General features: G+C 49.5%; 2 protein-coding genes across 4 annotated transcripts in view; one reads left to right on the top strand and one right to left on the bottom strand.

Moving 5' to 3' along the window:
- Positions 1-16,787, bottom strand: part of tafa5a (TAFA chemokine like family member 5a) — a 71,724-nt gene extending 54,937 nt beyond the window's left edge. For both annotated transcript variants that reach the window (XR_015099147.1, XM_086102800.1), the window contains exon 1: positions 16,112-16,787. Coding sequence is in view for 1 of the 2 variants with exons in the window: in XM_086102800.1 (XP_085958926.1) it covers positions 16,112-16,223 (112 nt within the window). In the remaining variant the exon portion in view is untranslated. The remainder of the gene's footprint in view (positions 1-16,111) is intronic.
- The window catches only part of brd1a (bromodomain containing 1a), a 193,298-nt gene that overhangs the window by 140,020 nt on the left and 26,222 nt on the right, over positions 1-27,056 (top strand). The window lies entirely within an intron of this gene.

The raw sequence follows: 27,056 nt of genomic DNA, 5'->3' as shown, positions 1-27,056 counted from the left end.
TTGAGTCACCCTGGCGTGCTTGTATTCATCGAGTCGGGGGGGGGGGGGGCGTAAAGAATACGATCATTAGATGGAGGGCAAGTTGGCCAGAAAGAGGCGACGGAAGAGCGGGGAGGAAGAAGGCGGCGCGGAGGTCAACGTCCGAGAAGGCAAATTTATTGTCTCGCGGGGCTCCCAGCGAGGCGGCGAATAAAGCGGCCGGAGTGACATGAAGGGCGAGAGGATTTCTCTCTTCTTTTATTTCTTTCTTTCTTTTATTTATGTTTGCTTTCGCTGCCTGCTTTCGCGGGCTGCCGACGGTCGCGTTATTGGATCCTTTGCGGCTCGCTTTGCACTCCTTCGCGGCGGACGTGCGGCCTTCGCTGCCGGCCTGGAGATCGCGATTCGCTTTTGACGTGTGAGATCGACGAAAAGTGTGTTGACGTTATTCGATTCTTTGGGTGCGTGGCGACTCGACGGCTATGTCAATACTTGTACGAGGATTCCGATTTGCCAAATGCTGCTTGTTGTGCTTGTGTGAGCACTTCCATTTTTTTTTTCTCTAATCGGGTTCAATTCTGCGCTACGTAACTTGAAATTGCCTCCATGACAACCAGTCGCTTAAAAAGCCCGAAGTCGGGTCAATTGCATCTCAAGGCACCGATGTACATGACGGAGGTTGCGCGAATGAAGCACGGGTGTACTTTTGAGCCTCTCCGGGAGCCGCGCTCCCTCGAAAATCTCCCCAAATACGAGAGGATAAACCTTAATTCCAACCAGGCTTTCTCTCTCGAGACTGTGAAAATATGTCTGGAGACGCCACGATCCCCCCCCCCCCCCCCCCCCCCCGCAATCGAGCTGCGACCGCACCATCTTGATGCCGCCCGCACGCCGTCCTCAAATGTCAGCGCTGACATTTTCAATGGCATCGGGTGGAGAGAGAAAGAAATGAGATGCGCTTCGCCTCTGAACAATCCCAAATGGACTCCCGGGGCCGCATATTGACATCAAATGCCGGCCGAACTTCATTTTGCCACAAACGGGCGTCTCGCGGCCCATCAAAAGGTCCCTCGTGTTTGGTAGAAGACACAAAGAAGGCCGCGTGTGGATGCGTATAAAGTAGCTCACCCAAAATGTTTTTTAGAGGGCACGGTGTTATTTCCATAGTCAGCCGCCGACAAATTTCTTTCTTTTTTTTTTTTGTTGCTACGTTAGCTTTACTTATTGACTGATTTGAGTGTCGCGAGCAAAAAAAAAAAAATGCACAATGAGCTGAAGCACATTTGCATATTTCTACCAAGTGCATTGGTTTGAGGGTTTGTTTTTCTTTTGTTCCAGTCAGTCGAATAAGTCTCGTGTTCAATTCTCGTTTTCTGCCGCCGCCGCCGCCGCCCCCCCCCCCCCCCCGTCAGATACTTCAGCTGTCGCAGTCTGAGCCCCGCTCATTCCCACGATGTCCCCTTGCCAGATTGAAACGAGGAGGCCTGCCACGAGTAAATCGATACGAGGCTCCTCCTGCAATATTAGCAGCCGCCGCGACAAGCCCCCCCCCCCCCCCCCCACGTTTCAAAAACGTGTGGCCGGGAAGAGCAATTTTGATGAAGTCCCTTTCAAGGATCGGCGGCGAGTTGAAAGCTTTTGATAGCCCCCCCCGCTCTTCATTGATCCTCCCTTGATTTCTAGCCCCTCTTGGCTTCCAACTTTCCAAATAACTCTCTTGCACTTTTTCCCATTGTTTCCCCAAGCCTCTTTATTTACGTCTCCATCTTCGCCGCTCTTAATCTTTCCTCTCCCGTTGGCCGTGCGATCCATCTCGCTGTCCATCCACCAAACATCAGTCGGGGCGGCGCACGGATGAGAGACATTTAGCGCCCGTGCGCGGGTGCCTAATAACCTCGCCGAAGCGCCGGCAGCGCGACGTAATCCTCGCCGCCTTGGGGGTACCGCCTTGCCACATTTGGAGAGATTAGAGCTAATCAATTAGCGTACGGCATCTTCCAAATGAACAGATCCCAGAAAAATAAGCCCGTCATTAGTGTTGCGCGTCTAGGTTTAAAAAGAACCCACAGGGAGCGCTAAAGAAACCAGAAGATGCTCGGATTTTGCGGACTCCGTTAGCAAAACAAATTGACTTTCCTCCCAGTTTCGTGCGGCCCAGCTGTCCAGTTTATGCGGCCCCGATGTCGTAGGCGTCTACCGATTCTCATTTTGATAAGTGGAACCACCTTCGGGGGCTGGATTTTCCAAATGCCAACCAAATCGCCCTCAAAATAGGCAGTTTCCTTGGCCTTGGAATGATCGCGGAAAAAAAAAAAAAACACCCCGGCATGTTTCTCAAAACATCCCTCATTCGCGCTCATCCTTCTTCTCTTGGCCTCAACCCGGATGCATGCCGTGAGCCATGACCTGCCCCTTTATCATCACAGAGCCAGGTGTGCTCCGGCAGCTTCCCGCTCGCTCTTTTTTTATCAGCTGTTTCTGCAAAGATGCAAAAGCATCTTTTTTTTTTTTGGGGGGGGGGGTGATAAAATGAACTGTAACAGGCGCATGTTATGTTTTAGTGCATGGGTCCATGCTGAGAGAGAGCAAATATGTATTCCAGGCAAGAGTGTGTGAGGCTAGGGTTGGGGGGGGGGGGGGGGGTCCTGTTGATGTGAGCGTCGCCACCCATGCAGTTTTTAAATCCCCCGACGGCGACGCCGTATTCCCTCTTCGGGAAAATCGGCTTCCGTCAAAAGGGGAAATCTCATCAAGCTGATCACAAAGAAGATTGATCGGTGCCGCTTTGAAGTGCAGTTTGATGGGGCCGCGGAATGATGTCCACTTGACATTAATGTGGCTGACAAGCCTCCTTTCTCTCTCTCTCTCTCTCTTCCTATCTTTCACGATAAACTGTTTTTGGCACGGGGGGCTGAGCATCAGCATCCTCTCGAGCTTCATCCGTCACAAAGGCAGAATAAACAAAATATGTACGCGGTCTTTTGATGGAATCGGTTCAGGAGAAATCTGTCAAAACAACGGAAGTAATTTAACAGGATGTGGCAGTCGACTTGCCTTGAAACCGCCTGAAAAGGGGCTTCAACCATGCCGGCGCCTCCCCGTCGACGCCGGTGGCCCCTTATTTATGTTACACATTCATTCCAATGGTACATCACTTATTTAACCCGTGACTCCATCCGCCCCGAGAGAGCGAGTCTTCCACATATCACGCGCCGTTCGACCTTTGAGCAAAAAAAAAAAAAAAACCCCGCTAGCAAACAGAAGCTCTCCGGGCTTGCTGTCACGAGCGCCTGCGCGCCGCACGAAAGGACTCCAAAGCCGCGAGTGGGGAACTCAATAGTTCTGAAGTAGCTGTCACTCAAACGCGAGGAGTCGAATCGTAGCCGATATGCTCTCCTTAAATGGCATCAAAACAACCATGCGGAAGTCGTCTGTCATGACTTGGGGCGTTCGTACAGTCACAAAAACCGGCTACAAGCTGCATCTAGTCGTCCGCTCTCTTGCTCTCTCTCTCTCTTTTCACATTAGCTTCACTATTACTTTGTGTTCTTTTGAGTCGAAATTAAAGTCACCAGAGGTCACTGAGTGAAGGACTTACTGCCCCCGGAGGAGATCCCATCGAGTGAAACGGCGCCAAAAGTGCGGGCGCTCCGTCGCGGCTGCTAGGGAGGCACACACCTCGGAACGATGCCACCTCCACAAAGACCTCGGGAGAGCAGAAACCTTCTGCCTCAGTGATGAAATCCATCACATTTCTATGATTGCAGAAGGGGTCCTAACCCCCCCGCCCCCCCAGAGTCACTCAAGTGCGTCTATCAAATCCAAAAAGAAAGTGTAGGTGAGCAGAAATAATTCAGGGGTGAAGGGATATATATATATATATATATATATATATATATATATATATAGAGAGAGAGAGAGAGAGAGAGAGAGAGAGAGAGAGAGCGAAAGAGTGAGTGCTAGCTAGCTAGCTAGCTCTGCTAGCTCTTAACTAGCAGACGTTTAAAAACGTCTTTGGGAGTGAATGAGTTAAAAAGAATAGACATGGTTATTTATCATCCTATTCAATAGGCAATCTGTTTGCTTCAACCCCCCCGGCATTGACTCAAAGCACAGCACTTTTTAATTTCGCTTCATAATTTTTTTCTGTTATTTGCTCATAAATCAGTCTCCCTCTTCACGTTTACAACACGGTGTCACTGCGCCTTTAAAAAAACCGTAGTGAAATAATCACATCGCATTTTATTCCTTCACCTTTCCACTCGCTCGCTGTCACTTTTATGTTGTTGTTTTTTTAAATACGAAGACTCGTCTAATAACTTTTTAGCACTTGCTCATGACACTGCGTTGATGTATGAATCTGTTGGAAGATTAATCGATATTATGCGCATTATGCGGAACTCATCAATGAATATCTCGGTTGTTTGATGGTCAAAGTTGGGTTTGCTCCCGTCAGATTTTTCAAACCACTTTTGAGATGGCGCGGCGGGTTTTCCCTCCCTCCGACGAGATTAATCAGGAGCGTTTTGATTGACGGACAGGATGAAAAGAGCTCTGCTTTTTCACATGGCGCATGCCGCCTCACAAAACCAAACCGAGTCTCCCAAGTGTTGAATGAGCTCCACCTGATCCCACGCTCGCTTTGCACATCCTTTTCGCGAGACGGCTTACAAGTGGAAACGCGTTCTTTAAAGCCCGAACAGCGCTTGCCGCGGAAAGGGACTAACCGCCCGATCCCCTCGCCAGCACTCGCCTTCGTGGATCCGACTTTTGTCCGATCCGCAGCCCGCTCGGATGAAAAGCTAAAAAGAGATGATCGACGTGAAAATGGGTCGCGCTAGCCGACGCTGCTTTGCAAGCGAAATGCTCGAATGCCTTCTTTCCTAGCCGTGCCTGAAAAGTCAAAAGATTTTATTTTGAACACCCGCTCGCTGTTTATTCCCAAGCCAAGTACCTTGAGTCCTATTAGGTTTGTTTTTTATTTCTTTCACAAAACCAACACCCACCGAGTTCACAGCGGAGGACTATTCTTTCGGAGCGACTGTGTGTTCTGGGCTTTGGAAATGCCCCTGCGCAACCCACCCACACGGTTTTCCCGCAGGAGCCACTTATGTGTGTTTATTTAAGACAGTGAGGCGCGGGTGACCGGTCGAAGGGAGCAGAGAGGAGAGTCGCAGCACTTGAATGTGAGCTGAAACGCGCCCCCCCCCCCCCCCCCCCCCCCCCGCTTACAAGAGGCGACCCGCCTGACCGTGGGATGGCTTCGCGGTCGCTGTCAATCATCCGTAAGCTGCTACACAATTCAGCCCGCGCTCGACACATGAGTAGCCACAATGCCTTCAGTTAATTCTCACCCAAAAGCTTGACTTTACTTTCGTTTTTGTGCGTGCATGTGTGTGTGTGTGTTTTTTAATAGTACTTTTATGACGCAACCGTTAAACGCTGCAGTTTTGCATAATCTCAAAGGCGAGGATGCAGTTTAATCTTGTGTTTAGGTGTAATTCTCATAAATTAAAAAAAAAAAACTCTTCTAAAGTGGCTTTCATTGCTTGCGAGCGAGGCTCGTCGTAAATGAATAAAACTGGAGTGCAGCACAGTTGGCCCAGAGTCACTGGTGGCACGTAACCAAGTGCAAATACTTTGTTTACTGTACCTAAGCAGATTTTTTCACATATCTGTACTTCTTATTTTCTTCTCCAAATAAACCCCCCCCCCTTTTTTTTTTTTTTTTTGAATGACAAGCCGTAAATATAAGAGCTGTAAAGTCATCAATGGTTGAGACGGTGACTGACTGACTGTCAATGTAGAAGGTAGAGCACGTATGAACTGCCAACTGATTTGGGGAAGCAAGGTCGTCCTTTGTTTTTGGTCGTTTAAAAAAAAAAAAAAAAAAAAAAAAGATTTTTGTCAAATTCAATCACATGCAAGTCAGGAGACATTTAACTCAAAGATAACAATCGACGCGTATTTTTAGACGGAACTACAGGACTAGAATCGATACTTGAACCGTTTTGTCTCCTAAGTACAGCGCGTGAGTCCTTTTTGCCGCCTCTGCCCAGAATACAACCCATCTTGGAAGCTGAATACGTTTTAGAAAGACCATTCATCGGTTACGCTTCAAGCTAACCTTCGGTGTAAAATCCGACTCTTACAAAGCTGCAGTTTACCATAAAATTTGATGTTTCCCCAATGCTCGTTAAAGCGCAAAAAAGCCCGACTTTCCTGTACTGTCGATCTCAGTGCGTACAATGCAGACTTTAGCGTGAGCACGCAACTGCTTTTTGGTGACGGCGGTGGTCCCTTCCCAGCTCTCCTCTTTACAGCTTCCATTCAATAAAGACGCTTCAGGGGCGTTCAGGAGGAGCATAAAATAGTGAGCATTCAATTCTGCCTGAAGTGTGCTTACTCCGGATAAAAAAAAAAAAAAAGGGGGGTGGGGGCGGGGGGAATTCTATGGCTTATTTAAAGGCTGCCGCTCGAATCAGACTGCAACCCAAATTGCGCCTAAATTTTACATGCCCGCCAGGGAACCGCAGCGCACTTTGCATCGAGAGCACGTTGCTAAGTGTTGCCGAGTGACTCGTTGACCCCGCGAAGGCCGCAACGCTTGTGTGGAGGAGGCAAGCTGTCGGCTGCCCTCGTGCAAAGGTCGAAGCGTTCCGCAGAGGCTGCTCCGCTTCTGTGAACATGAACGCAAATTATGCGCTTTTAAGGGGCAAAAGATTAACTCTGTCACTGTAAGGAGTCACTCAGCCCTGAAGTGACATTCAGAACATTCCAAAAAAAAAAAACATTGATGTATTGAGAGTGGCCATTTAATTAAAGTCTTTTGCTTTGGACCATGATATCATCTGCTTAATGCGCTATTTTACCATACATTTAAACCTGAGCAATAAATCTGACTGGGTTGTCCATTAACAAATGCAAGGCCGCTATCGAACGATACTTGGGGTGCAATCTGATTCAAGGGCGCTTGTTTATTTATTTTCTTATTTATTCTTAAACCAGAATGATTCAATTTGATTTGACTCAGTGGGATGACATCGGATACGGTACGGCGGAGTTCCCCAAAATATGTTGCAATGAGTTTCTTGTCATTTTACTCTCTCAATTCAAAGACGAGTTTGATATCTCAGTGCATTCTGAAGGGGAACGATATCATTCGGTTTCGATATGGGGTTCGATATCGGCCGGTATCTGCAGTTAAAAAGGCCCCAGGTGCAACTGAATTTCATTTAAAACCTACATCGCGTGACAGGAAATGCTAACTTTTCGAGATTTCTAAAACCGCGAGTCATTATTCACAATATAAACTCACTCGGGTGTCAGCGAAAGCAGTCTAATATTTTGATGACATCCAGTCTATAATGCGCGGTGCGGCGTAAAAGGAAAATTGATGGCCTTCCCATCTTATGGAACGATGTTAGCGGTGATTGCGCGGCACCGACCCGAGAGGAGCTCCCCTGCATTCATTCCTCCGCCGGAAGCTTTAAGCATGTTGAGTTCCCCGCGGCCTCTTCAGGCGTTGACTAATTAGGCAATTACCCCCAGTGCGAGGGTGTGGGATTGATCCGTCCACCAGCTATCCCTTACCGAGTGTTTTGTTTTTTGTTTTTCCGGCGACATCCCAATTTTGTGGATATCAATGACAGTTAGCACCCCAGGTAGCCTCATCGCTTAATGAGGGAGACTAACAGACTAAAGCGGTGATCGATTTACTAGTGCTCCCCCTACAGATGTGGAGTGTCACACTGACTTGGTGGCAAACATTGACGTCATCCAATAATGACCATTTGCCTTGTACATACTCCGTAGTTATACCGTATTATTCAAGGTCATAGTCCTGGACGGTTTAGTTCATGCTCACATGAGAGATTTTGAGCTGGTCCATGAATATTACATCGTGTAGATGCAGGGTTGCCATGGCCGTGAAGTGAGACTGGGCTTTTCCTCATTCCGAGCCTGTCTATCGTCGAATCGACTCTAAAGGTGTTACGCGACGGATAAATTAGTGCCGATCGCGGCTTCAACGCAAACTATGCTTCGTCACCTGATCTGCACATGAACCGCGAGGCCTATCTGGGTTCATGCGGGCGAAGCGCAGCAATGGAGGCAGATAGCAAATGGCCCCCGATTCACAATGGAAGCAATTTGAAAGAAGGTCGTCCCATGCGCGTCGCACGCACGCACGGTGTTGCCAATCGAGTCCCCCCCCCCCCCCCCGCCGAGACGTGGTAATGAGCTCTTCAAGCCTTGAGAAGCAGGCGCAACTCACATGTTCTACTGTCGCCGCAACAATGGGAGGGTTTATCGGTGCCAAAGTCTCGGGAGGGATGTGAGCGTGAGCAGAGGCTAGAGAGGAGATATTGTGTACAAAAAGAGACGGAGCGAGTGAGGCTGAGAGAGCGAGGGAGCACGCTGGAAATTCATAGGCATGTTTCAGCATGCAAAAGAGGCACGATTGCACTTGCAGCAAACAATTTCATGTTCACCACAGGTGAACAAGTGAAGCGTGGGGAGTCTGGGGTTGTGACTTGATATGTACGTGAAAGCGGAAATGATGATTCTCAACGAGCCTGAGTCTGCTTAATGTTAAGATTTGATCAGATGGCATCCAGCTGCCTAATTTGCTCATTTGGACGGACGGTCACGTGGAAGCGGGCGGCAAGCAATCAAAGCGTCTCGAAGCCGGGAATCGTCGACGCATGCTAATGAGCGGGAGTAATCTTCTTCGACATATGGCACGAGCGGACACTATATAGCATCTATGGCGGCAGGAGTCAGCTGCTGGCATGAGGAATCAGGTCGTGCATTGTATACATCACACACACACACACACAGAAAAGCCCTGCAGGGAACCCCACGCGCCACTCATTCACCACCCGCATCGCTCAAAGAAACTCACATAGAACAGCGGCAGTGTCACATCCGCATTCTCTCATGTGTTGAAACATCCGGAGAGGCGAGCACTGATGATAGCGGCGCTTTTGTCGCGCACTTGTCATATTTTACCTCCGCCGTGTTATGAATTACATCCCCGTATGCTTTAAGAATTGGCTCCTCTCATTAGCGACGTTTCACGCATGCGGTCTGGCGTACGAGCCCCGGCAGCCACGCGGCTCATTTTCCCCGTCGGCATGAGGCGACTTCCTCCTTGTCCGCCTCCCCTGAGCCCCGCGCGGTTTCAAATCAAATCTTTGACTGCATCTCCTCTTACTCCCGATGACGGCAGCGGACGCAAATCAGTTCATTGTTTCCACATCCCAATACGATTGTTGTGCAGCGGCGGCGAGATAAATGAGGGCGGGCGGGTTGCCATTTCCATATCATTCACACATACAGAGAGCGGAAGCCAGAGGAGAAACAAATACCACTAACGAGCCCCCCCCCCCCACACACACACACTCCCCAACCCTTTTTTTGGTCAGTTCAAAGAGAATCAACACTGGCTAATTTCAGGTCAAACTTGCTTGGTTCACAGGTTTAGAGACACGTGGCAATTAGTGCCCGAGCTACTGCTGCGGGCAATTATAAAAAAAAAAAAAATTGCCTGTATTCTCACAAGAATACGGATAAGAAAATGATCTGTCGCCACAACAAAAGATAAACAGCCTGGTTATCATAATAGCACAGAACCAATTGCCGTATGTTTTCCTCTTTCAACGGCACGCGCGATGTAAACATCCCCAGTGCGAGTTCATCAATGCGAATGGTTTTCTAAGGCAACCGCACCCGCACAATTGCGATCAATTCACTGAACAGAGAATGAAACAAATGAGAATATTCATTCACAGGCCAGGTTGGGGGGAGAAAAAAAAAGTATGTGAACCTCAACGACGGGCGCTAATCGCCAGTAGCCAACTGAGTGTCAAGAGATTGCGCGTTGCGCTCAAAGTGGCCCTGCCTAAAAAATAAAATGTAAAATAAAAATAAATGTATGATAATTATTATGTACTTCTATGTCCCCACTCCAAAGGTTCCTGGATGTCTTTAAAGTACTACACATTCGTAAGTTAGTTTTTTGGGCCCAGACAAATTACCCCAGAACTGAATTCGGTCCGCAGTCTCAACCCGCAACGGTCTTTTGTCAAAGTGTCCGAGTTCTGGAACATCTGATGATAGCCTCGGAGAAGGGGGGCGGGGGGGGGGGGGGGGCGCATTTGGGGTTTCTTTGAAATGCGGCGCGGCAGTCATGAGCATTCCTCGGTATTAACGCGCAATTCATGATGAAATTGCTTTTTTTTTTTCCGGCCAAAATGGCAGTCAAGGAGCCCCTCGGGTGCTTTGATTCAAATTAAAATTAACCCTGATGTGATCTCATCACCAACTCATTCAGACGTGATACAATGGCAAGTGATGACGAGTCGGAGCTCAGCCGGAAACAAACCAGTAGATGCTGCGCTTATCAAATTGGGGAGGGGTGGGGGTGGGGTAATGCAGCACCTGGCGCCGAGCCGAGTGTCCGACTGACCGACTGACGGGCGTCCTGACTCCCCCGCTCTCCTTGAAACGAGCTTCGCGGGGCGGCACACTCGACGACGGAGAGTGCAGCTGTCACCGAGGCCATAAACGTCCTGCGGATTTGGCTCGCGGACGCGTTCACGTCGAATTGGGGCCGTCAGCACGCGCGTCGGCGGGATGCTGAGGTGTGCGGGGGGGGGGGGGGGGGGGCGTGCATCTGCGGGCGGCCCTCGAGTCGGAGTTAAGGAACCACCCCGCGGGTCCAATAACAACTTTGAGAGTCGGGAAAGTTTGCCATCTCAAGAGGGAGAATAGATTGAGCGGAGTTGACTTCAGCACAATTTTCATGGCGTTGGCGACGTCCCGTAGATCAAGCCGGCTGAGGGTGCTTATAGGCGCCGCCTTAACTACCTCTCGGGCCGCCCAATGTGACAAATGGCTTCTGTCTCTTCTAATGTAATATTTGTTTTCGCTTCGGAGAGCCTCCGGGCCGCTCCCGTCTGCAGACTGCTTCGTTGCGTTAGTTGACTTTATTCCCCGGCCGGCTGTCAATTGGCGGAGCGTCTCGGTGTCGTCGTCTGTCTGTCTTTTGTCACATTGGCTCAACTGTCCACCCCCCCCCCCCACACCCCCCCACACCGCCCTCTCCTCCAACCCCGCTCCTCTTTCCGAGTGCTTCCTACGGCTCCCTTGTCGACCTCTGGCTCCGTCTGTCTCGCGTTCGCCATTTCCCTGCCTCCTCGCGCTCTCTTGTCGCTCTCTGGTCGCTCATCCCGCTGTCGTCTCCTTCCGAGCTCACTCGACAGCCCTCCCCGCTCACGCTACCGTGTCTTTGCTCCAGATGCTAGCTGTCTCGGCTCCGTGGGCCGCGTCTCCGTGATGGGCCCCTCCAGGAATTCAAAGCACCATTCTGGCATTTTCTTCCAAGCAATTGGCTTTTTGTAGTCATAAAGGAGACGAGGTGGGAGGAGGTGGCGGGCGCCGGGTAAGGGGTTAGCTTTAGCATCTCTCTCTGGATGGGCTTACTGGCCCAAGGCGAAACATGCAAAAGTGCGCATCCATGAATCCTCCTGAGAGTGAAGCACAGCGCCAGGCTCCTGTCTAAATTCTGACCCAATTAAGCACATTCCTTGCTCAACTTCAAGGGCTAGTTTGAAAGCAAAATGTAAAACGGGCACTTTGACAAAGCTCTTTGCACGTCTAATTTGACTTGCGCACGATAATGCTTTCCACCCTGAATAAAACTACAACCCCAAAATCTTTCCGCCCTAATTTTTCTACCTTTACTGCTAAAAATAAATGTCTCGGAGATTATTTAGAATCCGGGATGCTGTAGTGTGTAAAAAGAAGCAATTTCTACTCTCGCATTAGCCATTTCATTATCCTTAAGCGTTATTTGTATTTTTGAAGCCATTACAAGCGATTACATCACCTAACTTCAACCACTAACCTTTCTCTGCATCATCCCGAGACGTTTACCGCCCCGCTTTCCTCAGCATGGATGCCACAAAAGAACCTTTGCTGCTCGGCCCTTGACTGGAATTTCCCGTCATGCTTGTTCCGCTATCGCTGGTCGCCAACGCTCGCTGTGGCATTACAAATAGATGCTAATCGGTGCATTTTTCTGCTTTTCAGTTGTGATTGACCGAAAAATGTAGCGTTGGCCTACGGCACACCAACAGCACATTAATTCCCAATGGCACGGCCAACATTTAGGGTGCAATTAGCCATGTCGCCAGTCGTGTAGGTAAACTAAAAAAAACAACAACACTTGAGCGGTTTGCTTCCATAAAGTAAATGTCAGCGCATATTAGCATGCTATTAGGGGAGACAGCGGTTTGGCAGGCACGTCTTACGCGAGTGGCAGTGTGAGATGAGGAGGCTTTTGAGCATGACGGACTGGAGGGGCCCGGGGTGGATGCGCGACGCGTTTTATAAGCTAAACTTTACTAAACAAGTGAGTTGACTGATGTGTGAGGGGCCCCCGCTGCGGAGAAGCGGCTTCTGCGCGCTGCGCATGAAGTTTGACAGGCAACAATGGTAACCGTGGAAACCGCCGTCGCGTCGAAATTGAACACAGAGAAGGATGTTTGTCAAACGTTGGTATGCAAAGTGAGAATCAGTGAGGCTGTTATCAAGGCAGCGGTTTGACTAGTGATCAATGTGTTTCCAATGGAAATTAAAAATAAAAATCCCCAATCCCCAATAGGCTGCCAATTAGATGCCCCACATCAAACTTTAACCGCGGCCCGTTGTCGAAAAGTTAGGTTCGGAATTCAACATTTTTTTCAAATTTTTTTTTACCGGTGAAGATTTGCCCGGAGCGGCCTAAGCTGTTGGCGTCAGCCATAAATGAGAGTGTCCTGGTGCGATGTAATTGCCTCAAAGCGTGCTGACCTCCACACATTTTAAAGCTGATGGGATGACGCCAACCTGAGGATCACCGCGAGCCTTCGTGTTCAGGCCCATTTGATGTCAGTGGGCCCTTGTGCGCGCAGAAAGAGATCCCCCGCCTGCTTAATATTTCATATTTCAACTTGCAAAATGGTAATATGTCTTAGTTGACTTACAAAAGTTGAGGCCTTCCATACGCCGAATGCTCATTACGCCATCAAGGCAAATGCGAGCCTCCATCCGCAGCCCTCGTACAAACGCTCATCACTCTCTTTAAATTTTGCAACAGCGCCGTCTAAAAAGCTTTTCAAATATGTAGACGCACTCTGGCCCAATTTCCCCGGGTCCATAATGTGGCGTTTCCCTTTCTCGCAGGAAGACTTAACAAGTTGACTTCCTCTTATGAATTTACCTCCCCGGGCCATCGGCGGGGCCGCTCTGCTACTCCCTGACAGCGGCTCCTCTCTCAGCCTCCCTCCCTGCAGAGGAGAAGGCTGCGGGCTATGCTGGAAATAGGATAACATATTCAAATATGTGCACGCGTTCACCTACAAGTGAGGTCAGCCCAGTCCCGTTTTTTTATTTTTTATTTTTTTCCTTCTTCCCTGGCTAGTGAATCAGCCCCGGCGAAAGCTTCTCAGACATCACAGAGGAAAAAAAGGCAGTGTTTTGTCTGGAAGCGTCCACGGTGAGGTAAACGTATACGCTCTGCCGTGGCGACAGTCAAATGCCTCGGCTACCAGGACACGTCAGCGGCGCTTTGCGAAGCACTTGGTCATTTTAACGGTAGAACGACGATCAACCGCACACAGCCGCATTATAAGGAGTCCCACGCTTCCGCAACCGTCGCGTGTTTCCACGCGCCGGGGGGAGCGCAACCCTCATCAGGGCCGCGAGCATGCTAAGTTGTGGCTAACCCGAGAGCTAAGATTAGCATACTGATTAGCTCGCCCGGCCCGAGCAGGCGACAGTCTCATGAATAAAGAGTGACACCCAAAAAAAAAAAAAAAAAAAAAAAAAGTACAGCCAAGAGGTTCCAGAGGAGGGAGCTAGAGGCAGATTGTCTTTTTTTTTTTTTTTTTTTTTTTAAAGAATGTAATCAGTGGCTAGTGAAGCATTCTTGTGTGATTAGAGTTTCAAACAGCCTCTTCCAGCTCGAGCAGTTATATTGTTGAGCAGCTGCCATTTATCTTGCCAGTGTTTCGCTCTCGTCTCTCCCTGACTGATCTGGCTCTGCGCGCTGCTCTCTTCTCACCATGCCCTCCTCAACGGGGGGTTCGCCTTTCTTATTCTTCACCGACCCTCATTCTATCCTCTTTCCTGTGGATCAGCCCCCTTTAAACGGCCTCATTTTCCGAAAGCGGCTCACGCATTCGCCTCTTCCCAACCGAAGGACATCAACTTCCTCCGCGCCCCCTCGCAGGGCCGCAGCGGAAACGTGTGAAGTCAGATGTTGATTCTAGGTGGCAGGCACCGTATGCATGTGAGGCGTAATGAAAGAGCTCCCGCACTCCGCTTTTTTTTGGCGCACCTTCACAACTCCGACACCGCCCCTGGTGCAAACGACGACTGTAGGCAATCAATTGATGACATGCACCATGTTTTATATTGTTTTCTTTATGTAACCGTTGTCACAATAATTTCGGAGCGCGTAGACAACCTTGTGCGTGGACCCGCAAAATCAGTTGATGATTATCAAGTGTCGATCACCCTCATTCACTGACTGCACCCATGCAATTTGGTGACAGAGACTCTCCACGCCTTACTTTCCAAATACCGCCTACCAAGGATCAAAATCATAACCAAAAAAAAAAAAGGGAGAAATCTTAGATTCGTTTCAGCAGAAATACTCAGCGAGCGAAAAAGAAATAGGGTCCCTTCCCTGAAGTCCACCAAAAGCTTTGTAGCTGGAGGTCAGCAAACAGCTGAGCGCAGTATGAGCTGAAGTTGTTGTAAAAAGGTCGATGACTGATTATGGCGGCGAGATGTTGCCGGGTGCCAGGTCGAGCTCCTCCTTGACGTCCAGACTTGCTGACTGAAACAAACATCCGAGCGCCTCCATTGATTGGCCCAAAGCAGGAGATCAATCGACATGGCACAAGGTGGCTTAAGAAAGAAAAAAGAAAAGGCTCCCGCTCCGACCCAAAACCCTCTAGCGGGCCTTCCCCATTGATTAAGCCACCATTCTTGTGATTACAAAGCTAACTCAATCTTGTGCTTATCTTTCGAGGAGAAAAGCTGTGACCTCTTCCGGGTCCTTCCGACTTTAGAAACAGCTGCTTTTCAGAACTTTTTCGAACGCAGCACGCCATATATGCAATTCGACTTGCTTTCATGAAAGTGAAAGGACAACGAAGCTAATGATGAGCTAATGTGCTTCAAGCAAGACGGGATGATTATATTAATCATTCGCTGAGGGCCTAATGATATACTTTTTTTTTTTTTTCCCTTCCCTCCTTTCCACATGCAGTGGGCTGGAGCGCAGTTGCCAGCTGGATCTTTCTTCACGCGTGACTCACATGCATTCGTAGACGAAAGGCAAAAGGGTGCTAGGAAAGAAAGTGGGCTTCGCAAACACAGATAGTCCCTCTGTGTGTGTGTGTGTGTGTGTGTGTGTGTGTGTGTGTGTGTGTGTGCGTGCGTGAATACATTTGCCTAATAAGGTCGAATGAACTTGCTGTTCATCAGGAGTTTGGTCTTTGATGCATTCTCTGGAGTCACTGTTTGGCGCTGATAACGGGATGACTGACACATGACCGTCTGACCTCGGCGGGTCTGCGACAGCGGCATAGCCCCCGAGACGTGTCTATGTGTGTGTGTGTGTGTGTGTGTGTGCTTTGTCACATATTGGGAGGCTGAATGACATGAGACCGCATCAGGCCCGTATGGCAACCGTGTCCACATTCATATTCAGACGCCGAAGTAGCATTTTCCACTTTTTGTCACGTTCCCATGTGTGTCTTCAGAAGCCCCCCCGAATATTTCCTACTACATGTCAATCAGTGTAGCCACAATGCAGAGACCGATGTTGTTTTATGACATTCATCTTACGATTATGGAATCGCAGGCTCGATTGGGGCGAAGGTGCCCGCGAGCAAGGCAGTTTGTCATTTCATAAAAATGTGCAAATCCGTGCAAAAAAAATGTTTTGAAAATAATAACAAGCATCATCATACTGCGATATTCCTAACGTGTGTTCTTTGAGGACTCCTGCTTTGTATGCGCCTCCGCCGCGCACCGGCGTGGGGCCAACACGCACGCGCGCACCAGCACTTACCGCAGTAGAGAACCAAGAGCGCGGTGAGAAGCACAAAAGCCCAGAAAGTTGACGACATCCTCGGCCAGCGACCGGCGTCGTTGCGTCTGGCCGAGCGGTTCGGCGATGCCATGAAAGCGCACGCAGACGATAAAGACGGGGGGGGGGGGGGGGGGGGGTGTTGGTGCTTCTTCAGAAAAAAATGAAAACAGCTCACAATCCAAATGGCGCTCTTGTCAAGCTCATTTCTCCACGATATTTCCTCTTAAGAATAGAAAAAGACCGGCCGGAGCAAGTGGGAGGTAAAGGCTCAATTTGTTCCCGCGGTAGTCCGATTACCGGTGCGCAAAAGAAAGCATTACATCCTCTGGGCTCTTCAGGGAACAAAAAAAAATAAATAGAAAAAAACATTCCCTTAGTTGTCGACCCCTAAAAAGTGCACTGAATCTCAATTTCCGACGAGGAGGACGCGCCAGTGACTGATTGCGCTGAGTGCATGCTCCAAGTGTTCAATCATCTCTACCGCAGCATCGTAAAAAGATCCTTCCACCTGTGTTGCCTGGTGATTTTCTTTTTTTTCTTTTTCTTTCTTTCCTCTCCCCTCGCAACCAAAGCCAATCCAAAATAACAGCGAGGTCCGATGCAGTTCAGTGATTAAGCATGCGACATGAGCGAGCCGGGCTGAAAGTAGACCACAGCGTGCATGCTGGAAGACGCTGAATGCATGAGACGAGAGAGAGAGAGAGAGAGAGAGAGAGAGAGAGAGAGAGAGAGAGAGAGAGAGGTGGGCGAAGTGCGCACCCCTTCGCATCAGATAATCAATATTGCGTCACGCAATGAGCCCCATGAGAATGTAAAAAGGGGGCTGGGGGGGGGGTGTACGCGTTTGACGGGGTTTGACGGCTCACGTTTGTTTACTGATGCGTCGCACACGTAGGTTTGGACTTTTGGAGTTGACGGCGGATGATTGGTGCAAGGCGACGTCTCCTCCAGGTGCATGCGCACGTGCAGGCTCCGGGGGGGCCACTCCATTAGGAACAACTGCGCCACCCATTTTCGGAGCCTCGGGAATCGGCGATGTTTAACTCATTCACTCCCAAAGACGTTTTTAAACGTCTTTTCAGACTTGGTCCAGAATTGGCTCGTACTGAATGAGTTAAAGATGTCTCACGTTCCAAGATACCAGGACAGCCCCAAGTCCAGAATTGGCTCGTACTGAATGAGTTAAAGATGTCTCATGTTCCAAGATACCAGGACAGCCCCAATTTGTGTGCAAAGATGGGGGTGGGGGGGGGGTATTCATTTTTAAACAGTATGTCTCCTGTTACGGCCGCAGTCATCCCGCCCTTTGTTGTCGACGGAGGAAAAGTCACCTGACCAAAACCTCGTATAAGGTTCGCCGAGGTCTGTATCATCTCGGATTGCAGGTCAGACTCTTTGCGTTACGGCCATCATTGAATAAGAGCAGGTGTACCTAATGAAGTGGCCAAGCTGTCACTTGTTCAGTTTGGAAAGTTTTTCAGGGCTTAGTAAGCCCCTTAGCAGTTGGCACGGGGACAAGTTTAGCATTCGCTATTTAACTCATTCAGTACCAGCCAATTCCGGATCAAGTCTGAAAAGACGTTTAAAAACGTCTTTGGGAGTGAATGAGTTAATAAACGCCGTGCGAATATTTAATTCTGTCAACCGCATAAAGTCGTTTTCAGTTCAAGCCTTCCATGGCGAGCTCCGGTCGAGGCCGATGGACGGCACCACGGCGGCACTCAAGGCAGCGCCGTCCCCGAAGCTCTGTCGCAAAGCGGACCCGCCCACTTGTCTCCAGGACTCAAATGGCACCTGGAAGTTCGCCCGTTGTGTCGAAATAGCGGTCGAACTTGGGCAGCGTTTGTATCGAATGAACGATGAATTAATGGACATCCTCAAGTTGTCGCAGTAATGAGCTCCAAATTGGGCGTCTTTTAAAGCAGACGATAAAAGCGCACTCATAAAATGGTTAATTGCTGTATATGCCTTTCCTTGTAATCCGCTAAATCTGCGCGTAATTGCTCCGTTTGACTACTTTCAAATCCTCCGCGAGGACTCATTGGAGAAACGCAGCTCTCGTGGACTCTCCTCGTTTAAAAAACAAAACAAAACGCAGGAACTTCATCATGTCGCCGCCCGCTAGCTATCTCTATTTTATTCTGTCTCTCTGCCAGTTGAATTCCAGTTTTAATCACTCCACGATGCATCTTCATCGTATCCCGTTAGAGCAGGAGACGTCTCGGTTCGGTTCATGCCGTCCTGAGTGAAGCAATCTGGCCAATATGAGAGGGGAGTAAAAACGAGCGCGCCCGAGAAAGAACATCGAGAGGACGAGAATTGGGATCCTTTTGTCGGGGGGGGGGGGGGGGCTTCGGAAAATGGCACACCATCTCCCCTTCACCTCTTGCGCTCCAAATATAAAATATAAAAGCCGGCGTGGCGCTTCGCCCTCTCGCGGCGGGACTCATCTTCTCCGCCCGCCAAGCTTCTCAGACGTGACCTTTTCCCTCTCCGCCGCTCGACTTTGATCTGGCCAGACGCGAGCGTCGCCGTCTTCTTCTTCGGCTTTGCCGCTCCCAACTGTGGGAGCGCTTTGAACACAAACCACTCTCGGTGATTTCGGTGATATAAAGCCACGGTGGCACCGACTGCCGCCCTTGTTTTACCCTCACTGGATTAAGGGAAAAAAAAAAAAAAGACCCCAAATCCCAGACACAAAGCTATTTTAAGATTGCAGACGTTGGAAACCGGCGACGAACAAATAATGTCATCGCTTTCGAAATTAGCGCGTCGGAGCCAAAGGGCCATATTTCTTCCAGCGGCAGGGCTAAATGTTGATCCCAGGTAAACAGGCGTGCGGGAGCAGAGCGGCCCACCTGTTTCCCCCCGCTGGTCTCCTCGCCTGTCGTTTACAAATGGAGAACAGGTGCCTTTGCTTGTATTCGCCTGCGTGGCTTGGCGCGCTGCCACGGGCCAAATAAATACAGCAAGCCTACGTTACTTTATGAAGTGACGAGGACTTGCTCAATAAAAGATGACAAAGCCCACCTGGGTGGTACCGAGGGGCGACATCATCATTCTAGGCTTTTCTATTCATTTGTCATAGTAAAAAGAGTACCAAGATCGCCGTTTTTGTTGTTTTTTTTAATCCACTATTCAGTGTTCCTTTTGTATTTCCTCAATTTGAGCCGACAACGTGCAGTAACGCTCCGTGACTGTCACCCGCCTCTCACCCCTACGATGCAAGATATTGAATCGCGTCCCATATTGGTTAATCACCATAGCGACAGGTTACCTCAGATTTGAAAAAACGGAGGCCTCCTTTTTCTTCCTGCTGCTTCCTGCTTGCGATTTGACATTGTACGTTTGTCGCGCTCACGACGAGCGAACGCGGCTCAGCCGCCGCGGGCATCCGTCGCAGCTGAGCACGGCAGGTAGCCCATTTATTTGCACGAGTTGTAGGGAAAGTGTAAATGAACGTGAGGGGGGTGGGGGGAGTGCTCACAAATCATGTCGGAAATGATTTCGTGCGGCTTTGTCGCTTCTATCGCTCTATCCGCGACTGATGAAAGAGGTTTTATTGTGCCGTTACGATGGCTAACGTGCGCTCTCGGTGCCACGTCTCGCAGAGGTTGCGCGGCGGCGAGGGTGGTAGGTGGGGGGAGGCGAGGGGGTGTATTTTTTCCTCTGACAGTTATCTGCAGGCAATTCTCTTTCTTGTGAACAAGGACCCATTAATTGCCTTGGCGGGGTCTGAAATGAAGTATAGCGAGCGCTTTAAGTCAACGACTCCCAAACTCATTTGCATGCTAATTCATATGTTTGTGTGGAAATCCCCCAATGCGTCCATGTGAGCTTTCGGGGTAGATGCGCCCCGAGTGCCTGGAAATAGCAGATGAGCACGAAGCGGTCCTCTAATCAAAGCCTCGACGTGTATGTGTGTGTGTGTGTGTTTTCCCGTTGCTTTCAATTTGCCAGGCATATTCTGACCACACCCCCTAAAAAGAGCAATTGTCAAACAGGAAGCAGGTCCTGAAGCAGTGGGCGTTGTTCCCTCGCTAGTGTGACTCTGTGAAAACATGAATGACCCGAAAAGAGTTTTCTGAAGGAAGCACAACCGGGTGAGGGGCTCTTTTATCAATTTAATGCACATGGTGGTTTTGTTGCTCCGGGTTGGTTGTCTAAGGTGGGCCACATGGAACAGAGCTACAGCTGCAGTTTCTCTTTCTTGCAATATGGCGTCGCTTGTAAAGCGCGTGGTGACTTTGTTTTTGTTGTTGACTGTCCCCGAATGGTTGTGACAAGTCTCGATCATCTTTTGGCACTCTTGAGTTCCACTCAAATGAAAATCCTGACCATGTGATACTTTTGTTTGAATGGTTTGACAACCAGGTGCCCATCTAGTGGAGCGCTGATGAAATTTGAGAAATCCCAAGCGCGCCTTGATTAGCCGGAGAATGCGACGAGGCGGCTTAATCTCCTCCTGACGTTTTCACGGTTGCTTTTCTTGCTTGGTGCCATCGTCCGCCCCCCAAATTGCTTTTACTGGCCAGGCTCAAAAGCTTTTGCGGGCGCATTTTGATGACAAATGCCAACCTGCAAACAAAGCCTCTGAGAGGACAGATTCTACAAAGATTTGAAACCAAAAAAAAAAACCAACTACTGCTGTTGGCATAGCAGCCTCTTTCTAATCTCCCAAATAAACCATCGGTACAGGGAGCCATCTTGGCATATCGTACCAAGGGCACGGCAGAAACAATTAATGGGCCTAATTACAGCGTTGTTTCGTTTAGCCAACCCAGGGTCCTGTTTTTTTTTATTTTTTTGGCCTCGGGGCCTAAATGGCTCAGGGCAAAGTGACTAGAATGGCAGCACAAGCCGTTAGACCAATTATACCTGCGATTAGCTCAAAGCAACACGCTTGCTGCGTCCGATGGCTTGCCAGTGTACGATTGCTGACAATCGAGAGCAATAAAAGGACTAAATGAGTGCTTTGGGGGGGAGAAAGGAAAGAAAAGGGTGTGCAAAGATGGATTGACACCAGATTAGACAAGATGACTTGTGCTATTAGTGAGATGATTAAAGGATGTTCATGGTGCCGCTTTTTGTAATTTAAGAGATTTTGCCAAAGCTGTGAATGATTTTGTTCCATCTGCATTTTATCGACGTTCACACCGCGCCCCCGTTCGCAATCCTCTCACAAATGTAATCCGCTGACCTTACGACTGCGGCCGGGAATTTATGCGGCGCATTATCACCGATTCACATAAAGATGTACTTTTAAATGGGCCCATTTTTTTTAAGCGGGGGGTGGGGGTGGGGGGGCTGTCTGATCAGACCGCCGCTTTCCTCTGCAATGCCGCTGCTCAACTTTAGACTGGTGGAGTTAGTTCATTAACTACACTGGGGGAAAACATGATGGAGTGAATGTGCTCTAATTTTATTTCGTCAAGTGGTTGCATAACATCATCTGGATTCAAATGATTTTTTTTTCTTCCAACCACTTGATGAGATGAACCAAAAAATATATATTTTTTGTGTCGTGCTTCTGTTTCGAACAGCTAAGCGTCCCGGCCGGCCGATCCGCCATTATCTCCATCTTGTATGGGTTGCCATGGTAACGATGATCTGACCTCGATGTGATTGTCGGAAAGGTACACTTGCCATCTTTCGCGTCACCCGTCGTTCTTCGTCTTCTGACTGAGCGCGAGGCGGGTCCGGTGGCGTTTAACCTCCGAGTCGTCGAGGTCGCGCGAGGGTCGTTTGTCCGCCCGGCTGTCGAGCGGGAGTCATTAGAGTCACGGGGCGGGGGCTGGGGGGCGGGGGGGGGGGGGGGGATAAGTGTTCAAGTGTCCGGGATGACACGGCGAGGCGTGGTGGTAAATGACTGATAAGTCGCGTTGCAGACCGCCGTCTTCTGATGACGGATGCTTCCGTCGCGTGGACACAGATGGCCTCCCTCTTGTATCTCTCGAGCCATCTGTCATCCTCCACATTAGTGCCTTTAAAAGAATTGCCCCCGCGAAGTTGCTCGCGTCCACTATTTTTGGGGATCAAAGTTTGCGTCACAGTATTTGCGCCCCAACCCTGCAATTTCGGGTATTGACTACTCAAGGAGGAGGCATGTTGACGGTGCCGCCGGCCCCGGCGCGACATGACGCGCGGAATGCTGATTTCACTTTGCAGTGATTAGTGGAACCATGACAACCCAACCATAATATTTACCAAACAGCGGCCGCCGTGTTGTGTGTATCATTATAGAAAACTCCGCCGCCGCTGTATGACGATGACGACGACTCTTTCGTTGAGGCGTTCTGTGCGTTTCCCTTTCGCCGTCCAAGTCCAATCTTGTTCGTAGCAAGCCTGCGCCGATCGAGGCCTCGCTCATTCCGCTCATTCCGCTCTCTTATTCCATATGTAACATTTACGGTGTATGTTGCTCAGCTTCCAGGCGCTTGGAAAGAAAAAAAAAAAAGCAACAGCGCTTCCGTTTTCACAGCAGCGCATGCGGCATGTCGGTATCACGACGGCAATACCAGCGAGAGCGCACGCTGTACATTCAACTGTTTTCTGATCAATATTTAACGATAACAGCTGTGACAATTTTGCCTCTCAAAGATCTTTCTTGCGTGTTAACCGGCTGCAAGGATGTCGAACGGGCTGGTGTCTCGGCGCCAGCGTGTGCTACGCTCTTAGCGCAAATATCATTATCTCAAGCCTCAGCTGAGCCGCTAACATTAACACGGCGGTTAATCTTGTTTTCTCCGAAATGTCCCCCCCCCCCCCCCCTTGAATTCAGATGCGTTTGGCACAGCGGTGGGACGGTTTGTTGACGTACCCCCACGCCTTCCAGCGTGCTTGTTGGTGCGGCGCCATCAAATTGATGCCGTTTAAAAATCCGGATTGGTAAATGGGGTCTTTTGTGAAGTGGCACAGCTTTGATCAGTTATTTTTCATTTCCTTGCCTCCGGGCCGCTTCGGGTAGTCGACCAAGATGCTGTGAGAAACACTTAAAAGCCGGCCTACACGCTGGCGCTCTCTATTTGAAAATTCCAAGAGAACTTTGATCATGACACAGCCTTACAATGAGACACTGTCAAAGAGAGCCATCCTGAGTCACGCCCCCCCCCCCCCTCCCAAGTAGTTCCGTCAAACAAATTTATCTCTGCCAAAAGTCGCATTACGCCACCCGCGCCACGACTTAGACCTGCTTTTAGCAAGTCTAAAATCTAGTCACCACGTTGCCAGATGCGCCGGGGGCGTGCCATAGAAATCGCCGGAACGCCTATCGAGGTGTTGCGGGGGTTTACCAAACTTCCCAAACACTGTCAACCAGACTGATGTCTGTAAACAAAAATATCTGAGTACAAGTGTCAAAAATCATCACTCTGAACTACTTTCTCTGATATAGCGAATATTTCCGTGACATAGCAGGAGTCTCCTTTTTTTCCGACAATTGGTTGAGAGGTGCAAAGCGTCGAATTTCCTTGATAAACCTTCTTCGGGGAGCGCGCTTTCATCGGGAAGCAGCCAACAGCAGGTTTACATGAAGGCTCAAGGCATCGCCCCGGGAGATTTACTCACCGTTTTTTTGCTCGCAAGATGCCACTTGTGTCAAAAGGAAGTCAGAGATGGCGGCGGATGAAATGCTAACGCGACGGGATAGTGGAAGCTCTTTTCTCCAGGTGCACGCTTCGTTGGGTTGATGAAGGCGGATGGTGAGCGGTTGCCGATAAGTGAGGGGAGTGGTCGCCGTCGGTTTGACCGAAATGAACGAATGAATGGATGGATACGTAAAGTCGGCTGTCTGCTGTCGCCAAGGAGTAATTTTTTGGATCGGCTGCTGCCAGATGACGCCTCTCCTAGACAGCCTAAAGTAAAAAAGTACTACAACTCCCAGACGACCTTTCGGCCTTTCTTCTTCCGGCCGTGCTGTCCGAACGAAAAAAATTACATTTAAAAATCAATCCCAAAGACGAAAACAAAATACCTTTTCGCGATAATGATAGTTTTAGTTTTGTAAGCAGCAAAGGTAGGTTCATACGCCCAAATTTAGTTTGATGTCCGTTCACTGGAGCAACCTTCGTTTGAGCTTTTTTTCCCAAACGCTCATGTGTCCAATTCAATCAGGAGCTCGATGAGAGAAGCATGCGGTCAAAACACGTGGGCGGATCCGCGAAGAAAATAAAATTAGAGCGGACTCGAGGGGCGCCTGAAACACATCGGGCCAAGCAGCCCTTGCGCGCACAACACGCGTTAAGCTACCGCAGATGTCATGAAACAGGGTTAGCGTAAGGCTCACAAACAAAAGACTCCTCTCGGGTAGATAATGCCATGCAAAAAGGTGCGCACACACAAAAGCATCGCAGGTAGCCCCCCCCCCCCCCCCTCCTCCGCCTCCTTACGCATTCATGCCACGGACGAAGCGATCGATTCCAAACCCTGCGATTCAATGGTAACCGCATTAATCCGCCACTGGGCACGGTCGGCGTGGCTAGCAGACGGCCGCTCTGTCAGCCGCCCCTCTGCCGCCCGACCGCGGTCGCTATTGGTTTACACGGGGGGGGGTCAGCATTCGCAGCGCGCCAGCCGCAGACGGGAATGAATGACTGAAATGAAATGTCACTCTGTTGTTATGCCTGCCCTTTGCAAAGTGCCTGGTCGCATGAGTCAAATCAAACTCTTCAACGGAAGGCAAAGTTCAAACGAACGCATGTCCCCAGCACGGACTAATATGACTTGTTTGCGACGAAAAGTGCGCCGCGAGCAAATCCGAAGGGATTTTCGGTCAAAAGTGTGCAAAATAGCATTGACGCAACTATTAGCACCATAGCATCAACGACAACAACCACAACCAAAAAGTCGTCGGTGGTTTTCCACATTTGATGCAAAAAAAAGTGGAGTTGAAATGGAATGAAAGGCGCTCGTTTTAATGTGAGGGCCACTCGCCATGGCAACCGACAAGAAAACATGTTTCCCCAGCTCATTAAATGCGAGACAAGCTTGCCATTTCACTTTTGAGGCTTTCGAAAATAAAGCGTCATGAGTCATTCTTCATGACGATTTTTGCCTTTCAGCTTCACGTGTTTGCATCGTCGACATTTAGTCCTGCTGTAATTCAAGCGTGCATCTGCGTTCTTTTTTTTTTTTTTACGGCAGGCCCCATGCGTGCGTCTCCTTTTTTTTTTTGTCTACACGGTCCAGCGCACACCACCTGTCTGCATTAGCGACTCCTTCTTTCCCTTGTGAAACGCAGCACTGTGGAATCGACTGAAAGAAAGACAATTTGAACCGCAAGCTGCTGGCAACTTTCTTAATGAATTCATTCCAGCCGGCCCTCGTTTCCCTGACTCGAATCAAAGGGGGCTCGCGTTCCATAAACACCCCCCCCCCCCCACCGTCTCTTTCTCTCACTACTCATTGACATCAAATTTAACCTCTTTCCATGTGCCCAAGTGAATGGCCGAAGGTGACTTCACCTGGAGATACCACCTGGCTCTATGACATGCTCTCTGCTGTTTGATGAGGACTTTGCTTGAGTAGTGAAAAAAACAAAACCCCAAAATGTCAAATGTTTGGCGTTGGCTCCATTTGGGATGCAGCTGTGTGGCCTTGAAAGACTGCCCAGCAGGGCCAATTGGTCTGGATGCCCCCATTGGCATCGCTGTTGTGATTTCTTTTGACAGCTTTGGCAGCGACATAAAAATACGACGCATGCGAGAACAAAACCAACAACTAAACACCGGCGTGATTTTTTTTCGGGCGTGTGTGTCTGTTTTTTGTGTGCGTGTGTGTGTTTTTGATTGACATTGACATCGGTTCGGCTCAGCTCGGTATTTGTGTCACGGCTGAAGGTGTTGCAAAAATATTGCGTCAGCCCTGCGCTGCAGCAACGGTGGATTTGGGGGATGGTTTGTGTCAACGTTGATGTTATCTGGCAACCGTGCCAAATTCCATCTCGATACCAGTGTCGTTGATCACCAACGCGAATCCCTTCCAGCAGAGCCTTCCCGGTCGTAAACGCTGGAATGGATGCTCTCATTTGTGACTTCGGTTTAATTCTGTGAAGTGGCTGTGGCTTAATTTAATGTAATTCCTGCTGCTTCCTCACCATCTCCTCATTCAAAGACACCCCCCCCCCCAGGGTGGGGGGCGCACTCTGAGAGATTTATTTGTTATTGATTTGAATTAAGGAGCTTCAGAACACGGCTAAATGGGTTTTGATGCCCAGAATAAACGCAAAAGAGGAGCAGATGCTTTGAAACGGGCTTTGATGACACCCGCAAAGCCGCTGTTGCCGATGGATTACACTGGAAGATCAGCAGCTTCCCGCGATATGCATGAGTGGACTTCCGCTAATGGTGTGCCTTTGTGTTTGTACGAGGATTAGTTGCGCCGCCGCCCCCCCCCCCCCCCCGAGTTTCCTTCACGTGACATGCGATTCGGGTGCCTTTGTGTCCAGTGGCCTTCCAGGAATGAAGACCGCATTCCAAAGTCGTGCTGCATGAAACATTTAGCAGCACAACTGCTCTTTGCCGTGTCCATCCTGAATCTGCGCGCATGAGTAAGACCGACTCTCCTCCACCGGCGTGGGCGCAAGCTGCCGTGTGAAGCGACATCTTTTTAACAGTGGCGGAACATCATGTAAAATTCAGCGACAGCCAATTTTCAGACCCTCTCTAGCCTACTGCGCGAAAGAAAAAAAATCAATTAATTTCTGGAGTGTCGGGCGCACCTATAATGAATGATGGCCTTTTTTAAAACCGTTTTCAGAAATCGGGCGCACCGCATTATAAGGCGCATCGTCAATAAACACGCTGGAGGCGCGCGGCGCTCGCCGAGAAGCCGTTAAACTGTGCCGCACAGGACTTGGCGGAAGTCGTTTTTCATCTTAAATTTACCTCACAAAATGGCTCCCACGTTATTATCATGTCCGACGGCG

This window comes from Hippocampus guttulatus, chromosome 22 (assembly GCF_054856545.1).
Source record: "Hippocampus guttulatus isolate MCC_2025c chromosome 22, RoL_Hgut_1.0, whole genome shotgun sequence".
In the NCBI taxonomy this organism is placed as follows: Eukaryota; Metazoa; Chordata; class Actinopteri; order Syngnathiformes; family Syngnathidae; genus Hippocampus; species Hippocampus guttulatus.
The sequence above is the reverse complement of the archived record's forward strand: the minus strand, read 5'-3'. Positions and strand labels throughout refer to the sequence as shown.